Here is a 15,901-nt window from a genome sequence, read left to right on the forward strand (position 1 = left end):
CGTAGAACAAATTGTGGGTGTTGAGGGACTCAGAGCAAATGTACAGTAAAAAAGAGCCTACAAACATCCATGCTTGTGAGACCTTTGCAAAGTAGCTCTGTGAATCATAGTCTGTTCCCATCCAAATGGAAGATTTTCATGAAGCTGTCCTTCAGGGAGGTCAGGATAATGGAGCATTTTTAAGAATTTCTATTTGGGTTGTCATCTCTTGGTGTCAGACCTAGGTTGCTTTTTTTGTTTTATGTTTTTTTTATTTGTATTTTTAATTAGCATGAAAAGAAAATCTGCTAGCCAAGAGCTGCTGTCAAGAGCTACCTCTGTCACCACATTCTAATAATATTTTTTTTTTAAGAAGGCTGTGGAGGTTGCATATAGTTTTCTTACTGGTTTGGCCTTGCTGGTGGCGCTGCTTTTAGTTTTGTCGCTTTCATTAACTGTGTTTCTCCTTTCACTGCCTTGCAGGGTGGTGTGCTCTGGCATTTTAAAGAATAAAGTGAAGGAGAATGATGCTCCACTGACAAAACAAGTGGGAACACAGGACTGCTAGATCATCTTGCAGTGTGAATGATCAGATAAGCAGCCCAAAGTTCAGTATGTCCTGCAGAGCATTAAATGTAAAGCTTTTATGGATTCATTCCAATACCAGCTGAAAATAGAGGATAAAGTCTCTCCAGGATTTTGGAAAGCCTTGTTATTAAAGGCTATGAATTTGCATCTCCTTATCACTGGCTGGATTTGCACTCCTCTCCTGATGCCCCAATTTTATGCTTAATGGAAGAACATAGATGAACACAGAAGTGTCCTTCCTGACCTGGTAGACACTGCTGCCTAAGAGCAGTGACAGCAGCGTATGGGGCCAGGCAGGGAGAGAGTTTGCTAATTCTAAGGGAAGACCTGTTCTTGCTGTAGCAGTCACTTCTCCAGGGAGATGAAATCACAAGGTCTGGACTGAAGGCTGAAAAAAATTAGCGACTTCCCTCTGTTCCTTCCTGCTGCTTTTATTTCAGATTTGTGTGCATCCTGCTGTAACACATGTCAGTGTGTGAATATTTCATGAGCCATGTTTCACACAGAAATGTGCTTTTCTCACAAGTAACTGGATGTGACCTAAGCATTTTATTTGTTTACGTATTAAGACCATCATCAGGAAGGAACTAAAGCAAGCATGAGACAAAACAAGCAGCAGGCTTATAACTTGACCTGCAGTGAGATCCTTGCTTGCAGAGAAGTGACTTTGTGCTGAAGGTGTTGAAGTCATTCTTAATGGGTGCAATCACTGCCAAGTGGTGGGGCAGTGTTTCTCTGCCATCCTCCTGGATCAGAACATCTACTGCTCCTCCAGGTGCAAGAACCTGTTCTCTGTACCTTTGTAATGGTGCTGCCCTGTGGGTGCAGCAGGCACAGATTTGCAGGTTAATAATTTAACATGACTGTTTTTTGGTAGTGGTTCGAAGGATGCTAAATATGAAGCAAGGCAGGGGATCCCTTTCCTTGTGGTAGGCATAACATAGAATGCTGCCATGAAGACATGAAAGACATTCATTATTCAAAGGAATTCCCTTACTGAGCAGTAGTTGAGATTTTTGTGTAACAGCTGTTATAATTTGTGGTATCTGAATAACACGTTCAGGTTATACTGTTGGTTCAAAATATCAGATTTGCTGGCAGATTGAGCTGTAAGGTTTCTTTTACATCTCTAGGGAAATAAGTATGAGGAGTGTACCTACTCAGGAATGAGATACACCACAACTTTGCCTTGTTTGTTTGTTTGGTTTTGTATGCTGTTACCTCAGTGTGGAACCAGGGAAAACAGACATACATTTGCTGTAACAACCTGCTCATTGTTTTCTGAGGTCAGTGTCTTCTAGGAGTGTGCTCATTTCTAGATGTGTACCAGCTAACATCAGTAGATACTTAGTCACTCTTCAGTTGCCTAGTTGAGTGTTGGTGTGCATTACACAGCTGGGTACCACTGTTCTAATGAAAAAATGAGTGAGTTAAATCAATTTAAAAGATAGTTTGGAAAATTATTGGGAAAGTGTTATTGTGAAGTGTTACTCCAAAAATATACTTGAAACCCATTCAGTAAGTGATGTTATACTAATAGTGGTGTGGGGATGTTTGGAGATGCCCTTGTGGCTCTCACAGGTTTTTACTGGTTCCAAGAACAGCTAGCCAAAGACACTGTTCCTCCACTCTTCGTCCCCAGTCACTAGTGGCCTTTTTTTCCCTCTGTGCTCTTATTCATGAAAATACTTTTTCTCTAAGTATTTCTGAGAAGTTCTTCCTCAAAGTGTTCAAACTATTCTTCAGACTTCAAGCTCGTCTTTAAAGAGTTGATATTGCCAGTTATACCAGGTCGATCACTTATGCCCTGGGATCTTGCCAATAAGTGTCAGGACTGCTCTTGCCTTGTCTGATAACTCTAACCACTTCCATTAAACACAGCTCTTAATGCCCTCTGATGTTGCCCACCCTGAGAATTCAGTGTTCTGTTTGCAATTCCATAACCAAGTCATCAAATGCCAGCACTGTCTCCTGGGTAATCTGCTTAAGGTGCAAAATCTTCTCTTGGCCCCTTTCCTTTTGTTTAGGGTCAGAGCCCTGAAGCTACGTCTGGATAGGAGGGGGCAACCTCAGAGTAAACAGTGCCAAACACTGCGTTTGATCAATGGCTGATCCGATAAATGGCTTGGCCGTACTTGGGAAGCAAACGCTCTGGCTGTTCCAGTCAGTATGTCTCTGGAGAAACAACCCTTCGAAATTCAGTTTTCTCTTAATAGATTCTCATGAATTTGTTTGTTTCTTTTCTGTCTTTGCAGATTCACTCCCTACTTTGTGATGCTCTTAAATGCAGACTTAAATTCTGAATTTGTGTATTTAAAAGGAAAAAAAAAAACCTTGAAAAAATGTTTAAAAAGCCAAGAAAAGATGGAAAGCAGGTGTGGCTTTAGATTCATATATCCCAGTTCCGAATCTCTGAAGCACACTGAATAAATGAAAGGGTTTTATGTCTAGGAAGACAGTTTAGTTGATAGGTGCACAGCAAGGGGATAACTTCTCATTAGGCACTGGGATTTAGATCTGGAAAATGCTGTCTCATCCCTTGCCCGCTGCCGATGCGCGCTCATGCGTGTGCAGCAGCACGGGGAGAAGAGTGTCAGGAGGGGACTGCAGGGCTAGAGAGCAATTCCCTTTGCTGGTCTGTCCATCATGGGGAGAAGACGAATTCTTGTTGCCTGTATTTTTAATGGTTTGTTCAAAAGCTATCAGTGGTATTTGACAGCAGAGATCAGTCACGGAAGATCTCTGTACTGGCAGCACTCTATGCGCTGCATGTGGCTCATCCCTGTGTGTGTTCCTGAAAAATGGCTTGTCCCTGGGTTATTCATTCTCTGGCTAAGGAAATTAGCTCATTACCTATGCAAACGTACATGCAGGGATTCAAATCCTAAACTGTTTGCCAAAGGATGTCAGACAACTGCTTGTTTTCATTAGGGCATGGAAATGACGGATCTGTGACAGTTCTCCTTTCTGCATTTTGAAGTTTTCATAAATGGAGAGACAGGGGAAGGATTTCTGTTTATATATAGCAAGGTTCAATCCTGTTAATGTTAATATTCTTCATAAAAAAAACTTCCTGAACAAAGGAAATTTACCAGCCACAAAAGCAGCCTGTCTTTCCTTACCTGTCTTTCAAACAATATCATACACAATTTATATTCTTCAGAAGAATATGACCAAATCACACTCCTTTCATCCAGCAAAATTACTTTGTCAGCTGTTAGTCTCCAGCATAAGTTCATTGTTAAAGGACAAGGTTAAGGCTTTGTGGGTGGAGCAGCTTGCAACTGGGAAAATTCAAGAAGGAAGAGACCCAAATTAAGTAAAATCCTGTTTAATCTGTTGCAGGCACCAAGAATAGGACAGTAGAGGATAGGGAATGTTGATTTCTGCTTTGCATTCTTTTCTTTGCCTTGCATCAGTGCTTTGGGAATAGGTAGACTCAAGTTAGAATTCTCTTGCCCATATTCCAGAATTGCTGGCAGGCGTTGCACAGACCTGCTTGTGGTGGTATCAGCCACCAACACCCAAGGACTGCTGGAGGCCCATGAGAGGTGGGGAACTGTTCCTTTCAGGGGCAGTTTCAAGAAACTCTGCTGTTAGCCAGTAAGAGGCTCAATGGTCAGGTCTGAGCAGAATTCAAACTTTAAATGAACAGCAAGTGGATGGTTTGTCATTGCACAACTTAAGACAAGGCTTTCTTTTGGTATTATGGAGATCAGCCAACTTTTGGTATTATGCAGATCAGCCAAATGTTTTTTAGATATAGATTTGTTTACAGTGATATGGCTTAACTGGATTTTCCTAGTGTTGCAAGGCAGAAAACAGAGAAAAAGAGGTTGATGCCAGGGGAGATAGGAACTTGGGGTCTCTGAATTGCCTGCTGGAAGCCTTTCTCTTTAGCTGCTGATTATCTTACCTGATACAAAGGGGGAAACATTACCAGGCAGAAAGTTAAGTCCCTAGCAAAATCTCAAAGTGAAGGTAGCTTGTGTTAACTCTGTTGTTAGTTTTGTCTGAGGTAGGACTGGCAACAAGCTGGAACTGAATCCTCTGCTTGGAGTAGAAGGATCCTGCAATCACCTGCAGGTGGCAAACATTGAGGAGCCATTATGGATGCTTGCCTACGATGTTGTGTTTAGTCCAGAGCTTTCCTAAAAAGGTTTCAAGGTAAAACAATGCCTGTGCAAACTGCCTGCTGGCTGGGAGGGATCCAACAGCATTGAAATGTGTCTTGTGAGCCCTTTCTCAAGGTCATCGGGACAGGAGAAGGCAGGAAAGGAGTATCCCACTTGAGTATTGGCTAATTCAATCTGGTGATGATTCATGTTTCACATCCCAGGATGGTTTGGTATTTCATGCATTTGTTACCTTTTATAGCAATGTAAAATACATAAAATTGAATTGTACAAATCACAGTGACAGAACAATAGCTGAACGAAATCAAGATATATTCTCACTCAGCCTTATCAGCCTTGGTGTTCTGAAAATACCAGTAAAACTCACAACCCTGGGAATGTCTGTGCTCTGCTTTAATGGTCTTTGAAAGTCTGGTGAAAAAGTAAATAGGCCCTGGAGCTATTCCCAAAGATAGTAAATTCTTTTTTTTAAAACAAACGTAGTTAAAACAAGACTCCTGCTTGTGTCTGGTGAAATCAATGGAAGTTTTGGGATTGGCTCCAGGAGCAGCGAGGTTAAACCACTGTTGTATGTATGGCACAGTAAGGTGCAGATATCTTCAATTTGAGAGCACCTTGGGAGCAGGAAGGAGCACCAGCCATAGCAACAACCACCTAGGGGGAATTTTGACAGATGATAAGAAAAACCTTTTCTACTTCTTGCTGCAACATTCTGTAGCTATGTGAGATCCTATAGTAATTAGTATGCTGTGCTGGCCTTCCTCTGATTCCTGCACTTTTAAAGATTAACAATTGATAAATTCATTAGTCTGACAGAGATTTGGCTCCTTTATGTTCAGATGGAAATTTGTTCTTCCTTTATAAGTAAGGAGACTTATTTGTGAGAAAAGGATTAAGAGCTGTATATGTTATTTCCCAGATCAACAGCTTTTCAATAATTCCAGTGTGGGGTAAAAAAAAAATGCTTCCAAAAACTGAAGAATTATTCTTAGTTCCACAGTAAGAACTATGTTTGTGTACATGTACATAGAGATACAACATTTTGTGTTCAGAGTTTTTTGTGTGTAGTCATTCCCCGTCTGATACTTCCAGGCTGGTAACTCGTGGCAGCAGTGGCTTGCAGATCACTGCACTTCATGACATTGTGGTGTGCTATCTTTCCAAAATGCAACTCAGCCTCTGAATTTCATATTCTGTTTGCCTGGTGAGGAGAAACAGCCAAAGCAGGTCATGCCTTGGGCTCAGAGGCTGATGCAATGTGACTTCCATAGTTTCACATCTGGCACTATTAAAAAAAATAAATTAAAAATCACCTTGCTGCACCAGCAATTGCTTTCACAGCTAGCACTGAACTTAATTTTGCTGATGGGGCAATAGCTGATTTGGGCCACTTAGGCTCTGCTTCAGAAAACACTTTAACCTGAGTTTAACAGCAAGTGCATTAGGATATCCTACTGTGATTAATGATCATGTTTTCATATTTTTTCCTAGCCAGGCCTTGAGGCTGGATGGATCCTCTGTAAGATTTCCCCAGTCAGTTCTGTGCTGGCAGTTCTTGCCCTGCTGTGCTCTGCAGCACCAGCTCTGACGTGAGGGATGGTGTTTGGTGTGAGATGTTGTCTCGCTCTGCGGTGACAGAGCAGGGCTCTGTCTACAGCAACTCAGAGAAACAAATAGGAAACAGGATTTCCCCCAACAGGCATCTGATTTTTCAGAAATGAACCGTTATAATGGGATGTACAGCTGAGCAAACCTCACAATTTGTACAGAATGACTTCACACTTGACAAACATAGCAGGTGGGACCTCAAGCTCGCTTCACCTGAGCACCAAGCTGTAGCTGGTTCCCTTTTTCTCAGGATTTATTAGAAATAATGTTCTTGTTACCATTTTGTGCAGACTGGGTTCTGGTAAGTGCCAGACCAAGAAACCTTGACCCTGTTTGTTTGCTACAAATGCTGTCAGCATTACGTGCTCTCCACCCTCTGGGGCCCAGGAGAGCTGGTGTTTGGCTCCTGCTGCAGCCTCAGGAAGATGCCCTTTCAGGAACTCGGCTCTCCTGCTGAAGCCTCCCTCTTCACTGAGACCATCCTTCACTGAGAGCATTGCAGCATATTCTAAAAGCTCTGTCTTTCTGGAAATTCTCCAGACAGCTCCTTACCTACTGCTGTCGTTGTCCTCCTCTCCCCCTCCCTTCTTAAAGCTGCCCAAGCAGATCTGTATCATTAATATTTCAGTATCAGCTGTACACGGGCATTGGCTACACTGCAGCACACTTCATCAATAAGAGCCAGCGAGGGCTGTGAGCTTTGCCACACTGCCTTCATCCAGCACAGGAGGAAGAGCAAAGGCAGAGCCTGCCAGAGAAGCTGAGTATCTGCCGAGGGCAAGGCTGCATCTCGCAGTCCCAGCCTTGAGGTGCTTTTTGCTGCTTTTGCTCCCTCATTCAGATCATCCCAGATAATACCCAAACAAGCAACAAGAATGGATGTTTTTAAGAAAGGTTTCTCCATTGCTAAAGAAGGTGTGGTGGCTGCTGCAGAAAAGACCAAGCAGGGAGTGACAGAGGCTGCAGAGAAGACCAAAGAAGGGGTAATGTATGTAGGTAAGAGAGAACTAGTTTTGATTTACTTTTGATGAGCATGAACTGCTGCATAGATTGTCTCTGAGAAAGTCTGGGGAAGTGACATTGTGGCTGAAGCTTGGGAGTGACTAGCAAAATAGTCCAGATAAGATCCTGAGCTCTGCAGAGTTGCTGTGTAAACCTGGGGTTCCACAACCTCCCCGTGCCTCAGTTTCCCCAGGTTAGACATAGCAACCACTACTTCAGGGAAAGCAGAATGGTGTTAAGGAGCAGATGCTCAGGTGTAAGGTTTGTTTGACTATTCACTGATTGTTTGCAGGGTGAGTCAGGCACTCTCCAGGCAAGTGAGCACTGCTGGTCTCTGCCTCACCTCCACACTGAGAGAGGCTCACTGAGGAGGCTCCTGAGAGGAGCCAGGGTTAGTTAAGAGGGGATTTCAGGATGCATCTGTTTCCCCACAAACAAATGGGTTTGTCCTGAAATCCTTCTCCTGTTCACCGACCTCTTTCGTTGCCCATGCACACATTAATCTTGCTTTACAAGAGACGCCCAAATTCCTTTTGCCCAAAGAATAGGATCTGGAAAACAGCGTGCCTGATGTCCTGCCTAGAGACCTCTTTCACAGTTAATGGGCTGAAACCTCCCTTTTCAAGGTCACCCTCAAAACCCACTATCTCCACTTATCTAGCACATGCAATTATATGGCTGGATGGTCAGATATTCCATATAATACAAACTAAAGAGTCTTAGGTTCCCAAGACTGATTATCTCACTGCTGATTACTGCATTTCACACAGCTCTTTATTTTTGCTGGATGTGGGAGTGTTTCTTTTTGTAGAAAAGTTTACATGCAGGCTCTTCCTGCTGTCATACTGCAACATCCACAGCTGTATTTATGTACTATATTTAAAACTGCTCTATTGCCAATGGCTACAGATTTATATTTGTATGTTACAAATTAAATATAAAATTTGTATGTAGCAGGTCTGGTAATGTCTTTGTCTTGAAAGGTAAGCAGCATCCCTGTAAACAACTAAACTAACTACAGTAAGTGAAACACCAGTCTAAGAAATGTCACATGTGGGTGTCACATTGTGGCATCATTACTGCTCCACCTGCTTCCAGATCTGAATTGTGTTGGGGTTATTCAGAGTTTTTATACGTATTTTCTCACATCTCTGTTCAGTCACGTTGTGCAGCTCCACACTGTGACCTGGTTTTCATTTTTGCACAGCCAAGAGGTCTCTTTAGGAGATTCTAACCTTTTCAATAAAGTTTTCTATGATCCTAAAACTAAAAGCCTTGAAACCTTCATCTCTGAATGAGTATCAAATAAGGAACAAGGTGAGGATTAAGCGCTTTCTCCTTTTCTTGGTTTGGTTTGTTGGTATACTGCTGGTTCCTGCCCTGTCATGCACTGGACACAGCTTTGCCTTGACCTGATTCAGTTCCTGTTGGGAAGCTGAGCCCTTTAGGGAAAATTCAGTCTTTCACAGGCAGGAAAAGTAAAGGCCAGATGCTGATTAGCTCAGAAAATGGGGGTTTTGTATAGCCAGAGAAGGTGGAGGTGTGGTATATTGGTTCAAAGTGGAGTGATTAGTATGTTGTTCATGCTGCCTTTTGTCATTCTGTGCCACATAAAGAGTAAATCAGAGACTTGAACTGTTCCTTCCTTACTTCTTCCCTTGCAGAGCCCTATCCCAGCAGCTTCATCTAGAGCATTAGGTGATGAGACTTGAGTTTTTGGATGCTAGGAGAGAATAAAAATGTATTGAACCTCAAGGGTCTTTTGAGAACTTTAGGAAAAAGAGCAAAATCCCCAGCACCTAGGATGGATGAAGTGGATCCCTGACTTTTATTCAGGTTTGTGTTAATTCATTGCTGACTCTCTGAGGAGGATTCCAAATGTCTGGGCACAACCACCACGTCTGGTGAGTCGCTTGCTGCTACCCAGGAGAAGAAAATAATGCTCACTCAGAGGCATCTGTCTGGAGTGAACAGCATCACTGGGACACTGTGGCCACCTCTCTGATCCATACAGGCTCAGCTCCCAGAGCTCATGGCAGAGCAGGAGATGCCTCCCTCCTGCGTTGAGCCTGCAATGCGGTGCTCCTGCCCTGCTGCCGGCCTTGCTGAACCGGTCAGGTAGGGAAGAGAGCGTACAAAAAGAGAGAGAGAAATCCTGTATCATGGGTCACCTTTGTCCTTGGTGAAATCACCATCTGCTCTCCAAATTCTCACAGCCTCTGACTGTGCTCAAGTGTCAGGAGATCCCTGTATGGTTAGTGTGGATCCAGCAGTTGGCTCAGTGGGCTGTTTTAATTTGGTTTGAATAGGGGTGTTAGTGATGCTGAAGTTAATTAATGAATTTAATGAAAAGCCACATCAGAGTATTGAGTCATTAGTACTGTGTAATGCTATGGTTCAGGAAGCCTCAACAAAGAATGCACTTCTAGTTTTCCAGAATGATTTTCGGCCTTGTGTACTGCAGAAAGCCCCAATACACTGAGCTGTATTTAAGCTGAGTGATTCCTGCAGGACTTAATGCACATCAAAATATCCCTTTCTGGTCTAGAACTTCTCCCAGGGCATAGCATTCCACCACCTCGGTCCCACCCTGGCGGTCCCAAAGCTCTTGCTGATGACTCACGGCACTCAGAAGAGGCAGGACGCATGAACTTTTAATTCTGGGTACAGAAGCTGCAGGCAAGGACTAATGAGTGAAACGAGATTGAGCATCAGGTGATTGCTTTCTGATTCAACAGATGCGGGTTGCTGGCAGGAGTGTGCGCCGGAAGGTCGGGTTTCATGCGGTGCATAATGGATGGCAGCCTGAGTCATCGGGTGTGGCTGGGCTGGGAGGATGAGGCGAGCTCTCCCCAGGCTGCAGCAGTGGCTCTTCCCACTGACATTGCTTCTGCCATGGAATGGATTCGGATGTTTTCCCTCTGTCTGCATCCCTCCTTTCTGGAATTATTTTCCATCTGCAAATATAGCACCTGCCTACTCCCCTTCCCCATAAATGGATTGAGCCCAGATAGTCACCTTAAAAGTCTGGGAAAAAAAACATACAAAAGTTCAGCTCTTGTCTCAGTAAGTGTATTTACTGCAAAACTGCAAAGGCATGAAAGGCTGGTACAGATGATGTACTTTGCTTACCTATCAACTGCTGTTTGACCAAAAACCAGCAAAGGGCTAAGCTTGAGCAGCTGAGTCTGATATAAGACAGCCTTGTATGTCACATCAATATTGTGGCAGTCTTTTCTTGGAATGGTACTGGGAGAGAAAACAAAGCAGGATGGTTTCTGAATTGAAGCTTGTGTGTTTGGCCCATTCCGGGGCTCACATTCATGGCTTGAGGCTTGCACCTGCTCTGCTCAGTCCTGTCCTCCTGCACACATTTGTGTGTCATGGGCACCATTATTAAATCCAGTTCACAGTGTATCATGTGCATCACTAGGAGCTGCAGCTGACAGCAGTAACAAGTTAAAGATACAAAAATTTCATCTTTTGACTTCTAAGACAGTTTGGGAGGGTGGAGTGAAATGTTGAGGGCAGATTGTAATAGAACAGTTTTGTTCTGCCCCAGGCAAACATTGCAACCACCAAAATAAATCAAGAATGGAGAATTACATTCAAAAATACAATAACATGTATCAGGCACAGCAGAGCTAGGCTGGACCTGTTGTTATCAGGGCACTGCACCTGTTTTGCTTCTATGGATGTTAATGAGAATGAGTTGTGGTTTGTAGCTCGTTTCTCCCACCACACCCATGGATGCTCCACTATGATGGAGTCAAAAATCTGCCTGGTTGTTGTCCATTATTATAATTTTGATAGTTTGCCATAGAAATCCTTTTGTTGTATAAGTATGGGAAACATGAAGAGAACCTGTATAGGTGCAGATGATTTGCAATATACAGTAAAGTGGGTCCGGTGGAATATTTTGTCTTGTGTTTATTTAAGTTCCAAGACAGATAAATTTGATCCTTTATTTTTTTAATGTGTAAAGCCCCTAGCTACCATGGAGGCTGCCAATGTACCATTTGATTTCACTTATCTGCAGCAGTATCAAGTAGAAGGGATATATAGCTTGTCACTTCAAGCGTGGAGGAAAATCACAGAGACTAATTATTCCTTAGGGCTGTTTGTGTTGCAAACTGAATGCCTTCACATCCTGTTAGCTTTTCTACATTGAGAACAGCAAGATAAATTACAATGTAAGCATACATATGGTGTATTTTCATAATTTGAGATAAAACCATCTGCTTTCTATGTATTGCTGTGAGCAGGCACTTACAGCCTAGGCTGAGGCACCAAACTGGGAATCTAGTAAGTAGGTATGCAGTAGGCAGTTCTGTAAATTCAGTCTCAGGTTTCTCCAGAGTCTTTATCAGTGGTATAGAATGAGACTTTTAAATGACCATTGCAGCCAAGTATCCTGGCTGAAAGGTCAAAGTCATGGATGTGGCTCCTTGTCTTGCAGGAGTGAAGTAGGTGAGATATTACCAGGTGATTTTAATTACATTCATTTTTACAACTTGCTTAAAGTTGATTTACCACCACTCAACTGCTCATTTTGAAAATATTGCAGGGACAATTTTTCATAATTAAGATTTTTCAGGTCTAGGCATCTCCAGAGAATTTGCTGTTGAAGCTCTCCAGCTCTCGACACAAAGGTACTCATTTGCTTTACTGGGGAGGGAAGCTGGTCTCTTTTCTGACTCTACAAATGGTTTGTGTCTGAGCAGGAGGTACCAGCAGCACTTTGGCTCTCTGCTGCACTTCCTCGGAGCAAGAAGCCATCTGTGTCCAGAAATCAGGGTGTGATTTCCAGGCAGCACTGATGGATTGTGTTTCCTTTCACAGGCACCAAGACCAAGGAGGGCGTAGTGCAAAGTGTGACCTCAGGTAAGAGCGCAGCCCAGGAGGGATGTGGAAATCTGTGGTGATTGTCAGACCTCTTGGGAAGGCCATCACCCCTGCCAAGTGGGAGGTCTCTGTGGGACACCACTGATCTGCCTGACCTTCCCACTGCCAGCCCCTGAATAGGGGCTGCTTGCCAGGAGTGATGGTTCAGGGTCTGGCATTTGCAGTGCACACAGATGGGAGAAAATATTTAATCAGTACTGTAAGTCAGAAAAAAATCTAACAAAGGTTACTTGGCAGACTGGGATGATTCACAGCAATTTAGACATTTCACAATGTCAGGTGCACAGCCCAGCACATAAGGAGGATTTACTTGCATCAGATCCCGTCTGGCCAAAACTGTGGTCTTTGGAAGAGTCCTGCCAGGCAGTTGCAGAGTCAAGGACCCAAAGGGTTCCTTCTAGGGAATCCCCAGCTCCAAGGCAGAGAAGCCATATGGACTGTCCTGAAGGAAAATGATCCTTTCCCTGGAGAATTTCATAACCATTGCTTTTTTCTGCCAAGGGGTATTAAAACAAACAGAAGATAACCTGGAAGAGGTCATGCACAGTCTGCAATGCAAAATACCTTATTTACTTGTTGACAACCTTGTTGCCTCTTAGTATCTGACTAATTGTGAATTTTTCATTCTCCAGTTGCCCACAAAGACTGACACGCTGCAGTGCTGCTCTCTAAGCAGCAGTTTGTGCCAGACAAAAATCCTCACATACACAATCTAAATTCAGACATGATCTCATCTAAAAAATCCAAACAAGGACTGCACCAGGGCTAATTTCTTCTTTTACATCAATGCAATCATTTTGTCATCCCAGGGAATTTGGCAGCCTTCTGGCAGTGTCTAGTTTGCTGACTTTTCTGCTTTTTTTGAAACTGTAGTTGCTGAGAAGACCAAAGAGCAGGCCAATGTGGTGGGAGAAGCTGTAGTAGCCAGCGTGAACACAGTAGCAAACAAGACTGTAGAAGGAGCAGAGACCATTGTGGCCACTACAGGAGTTGTAAAAAAGGTGCGTTTCTTTCTTCAGTGATGGGCAGAACAGAAGAGCCTTTGGATTACACTTAAACTGCCTGCAAACATTTACAGTTGATGGCTTTACTTATTTAATGACAGGCTTTCAACAATATCTGCTTTTGTATAATACTTAATAATATCTTATAATGCCTAATATAGTCACAGAATCATTTAGTTTGAAAGGGACCCCTTGAGATCATCTAGTCCAAACCCTTTAGGGCCAATGAGAGAGGACTGCCCCACTGGGTTTTGAATATCTCCATGGAAGGAGACTCCACAGTATTCCTGGGCAACCTGTGCCAGTGTTTGACCACCCTCATGGGAAAAAAGAGAATTGTTTCCTTCTGTTCAGATGGACACATTAATCACTTGGTTCCTATTGTCTCTTGTCCCATCAGTGGGCACTGCTGGCAAGAGTCTGCCATTCCATTTCCTTATGAATGTAGAAAAGCATTTTGCCCAGGTGCTTGAGTAGAAAAGTGTCTGGGCTGCAGAGAGCCCAGATATCTGGACTGAGTCAGAGCTCAGGGATGTGCAGAGTGGGAAGGCACAGGAGCCAGCACTTGCCCTCACCCCTGTGCTGTGTTGGTGGGATGCACAGGCTTGCCCTGGCCACGGCAGCTCTGGAGGCAGCAGAGGGCAGCAGCAAGTCAGGCACAGCCTGGTTCCAGCAGAAAGCCTGACCCTGATGCTCTGCTTCCTGCTGGTTTGACAACAACCAAGTGCTTATTGATAAAAGGCCATGTGACCCAATTTGTGTACGGATTAAGCCAGATTCAGACAAGGCATCTTCTGTCCTCCAGCCTAATTTAATGAACGGGGCTTCTTCAAGTGAGGGGATTAAGGGGCGTTTGAAGGAGCAGAACAGCTCTTTAGTTGAAGGCAGTGTTGATCATTAGAGAAGATGCTTTGGTAACAAACAGCACCCATTTGTACAGCAGGAGGCCAATACTTGGCAGCTCTTTGGTAAACCCATTTTTCCTCTCTTCAGAGAGTGTGACCAGTGCTGTTTATGGCCACATAAGCTTTATGAGTCACAACAAACCCAAACCCAGTATCAAAGCAAAGCCAGGCTGGCCAAAATTGTTTTAATTGTTCAGATAGTCGGCTGATTAATTTCCTGACCTGCACATAAACACATTGTGATGTGAAACAAAACTTCTACACAGCATATAAATCCTGAGAGAATAGCCTAACAAAAGAGGAGAACAGCGGCTACAAGTGACGCAAAATGTCCTCCTGAAAGCATGTGAACAGGGCAGATACAGGAGATCTGCTAAGCCATTGGGATAAATTTAATCTCTATTCCCACAGGGAACAGCAGTTAGGCTGCAGGAGTGCAAACAGCAGTTCCTAATTCCATGGGGCCAGAATACCCCTTCCTACCATTTGACTGACCATGAGGTGATTGATCCAGGAGAGCGAGGAATTTGCTGATGGTAGGAATCCCTGCTGCAGATAGCAAACTGTCTCCCCTCCAGCAATCCTCTTCCTAAGTGAGAACCCCACCTCAAAGACCAACAGCTACAGTTTACAGCTAATCTCAGAGCTCAAACCACTGCAGATTTTCCAGAGCATCTGAAATATTATTCTCATGTCTTCATTGATGTCCAATTGCTTAGACTTAAAATGGAGATTGATTAAGAAATGAAAAATTAGGATGTGCCACATACTAAAGGGCAGACTAACTGGAGCCAGGAAACTGCTTTGGATACAGCATCATGGTGTCATGCCAAACAGCAGAGGTGGGCAGCACACTGAAAACAGGAGGAGAAAAACAAGGCAAATCACAGGAGAAAAAAAGTCAGGAAAAACATTTGTTTCTGTGACAAGAGGGTTCATCTGTTCTATTGGTATGGTTCAGTTAAGGACTGCGAATCTTTTATTCATACTCACTGTACTTTAGCATGTAGCTAGACACTTTTAGATGCAGATAGACAGAGAATATTGAGCCCCATGTGCACATCTGTCTCTATAGGGCACTCGTGGTTAGGTTCTTTCTCCCCTTGAACTGAAATTGATGAGAGGGAGGCAGTTTTTTCTGTTGTTCGGATTTGGTTGTTTAGTCTTCTCTTATCTGCATTACATGTATACAAGGTACAAGGAGCTATGTGCACCAAGATAGAAAGGCGCAAAATGGCTAACAAAGATCTTCTTCAAGGTCTTTTATATGTCTTTTTACCCAATTAACAGATGTCAAGTAAATTATTTTTCTTAGTGACCCAACACCTGTGAGCTGCACTGCATCATTCTCTAGCCACCTACTACTACCCAAAAACCTCTAGAAGAAGAAAATGAAGAAGAAAGAAGGACAAGGGACAACACCCTAAATCTGCCATCTTGTCTTCTGTTCTCTAAACTAGTTTAAACCCCAAACTTTAACTTTTTCACCCAGTGACTTAAGAAAACTTTCTAATTTACACACATATTCAGTTTCTCTACTTAACTCTAACAGTTGTCTCCATGGTGCTATATGAAATTCAGTGCTTTCTTGGGTGTCAGAGTTAGGCATCACAGATAAAGGTATGTATCTTGCATCTCTGACCCCAACACACATCTAGTGCATCCCCACTGCTAATGGATAATTGCCATGGAGCCAAAGCTGCTCCAGAGGGAGGGCCCTAAAAGGAGTATAAGGAGTTGTGCTGGGCTCTCAGCACCGGCTGCTTTTTCTCTA

At 43.4% G+C, this 15,901-nt stretch overlaps 1 protein-coding gene across 4 annotated transcripts in view; it reads left to right on the plus strand.

The window, feature by feature from the left end:
• SNCG (synuclein gamma) overlaps positions 1 to 15,901 on the plus strand; it is a 36,480-nt gene that overhangs the window by 12,760 nt on the left and 7,819 nt on the right. The window contains exons 1-3 of one of the 4 annotated variants that reach the window (XM_058840709.1): positions 6,688 to 7,307; positions 12,156 to 12,197; positions 13,092 to 13,219. In XM_058840709.1, the coding sequence (XP_058696692.1) occupies positions 7,187 to 7,307; positions 12,156 to 12,197; positions 13,092 to 13,219 (291 nt within the window). In that variant the 5' untranslated portion in view covers positions 6,688 to 7,186. Of the gene's footprint in view, positions 1 to 6,687; positions 7,308 to 11,595; positions 11,799 to 12,155; positions 12,198 to 13,091; positions 13,220 to 15,901 lie in introns of those variants that run through there. The other 3 variants (XM_058840710.1, XM_058840712.1, XM_058840711.1) reach the window with 3 other exon arrangements.

This window comes from Poecile atricapillus, chromosome 6 (assembly GCF_030490865.1).
Source record: "Poecile atricapillus isolate bPoeAtr1 chromosome 6, bPoeAtr1.hap1, whole genome shotgun sequence".
Lineage (NCBI taxonomy): Eukaryota > Metazoa > Chordata > Aves > Passeriformes > Paridae > Poecile > Poecile atricapillus.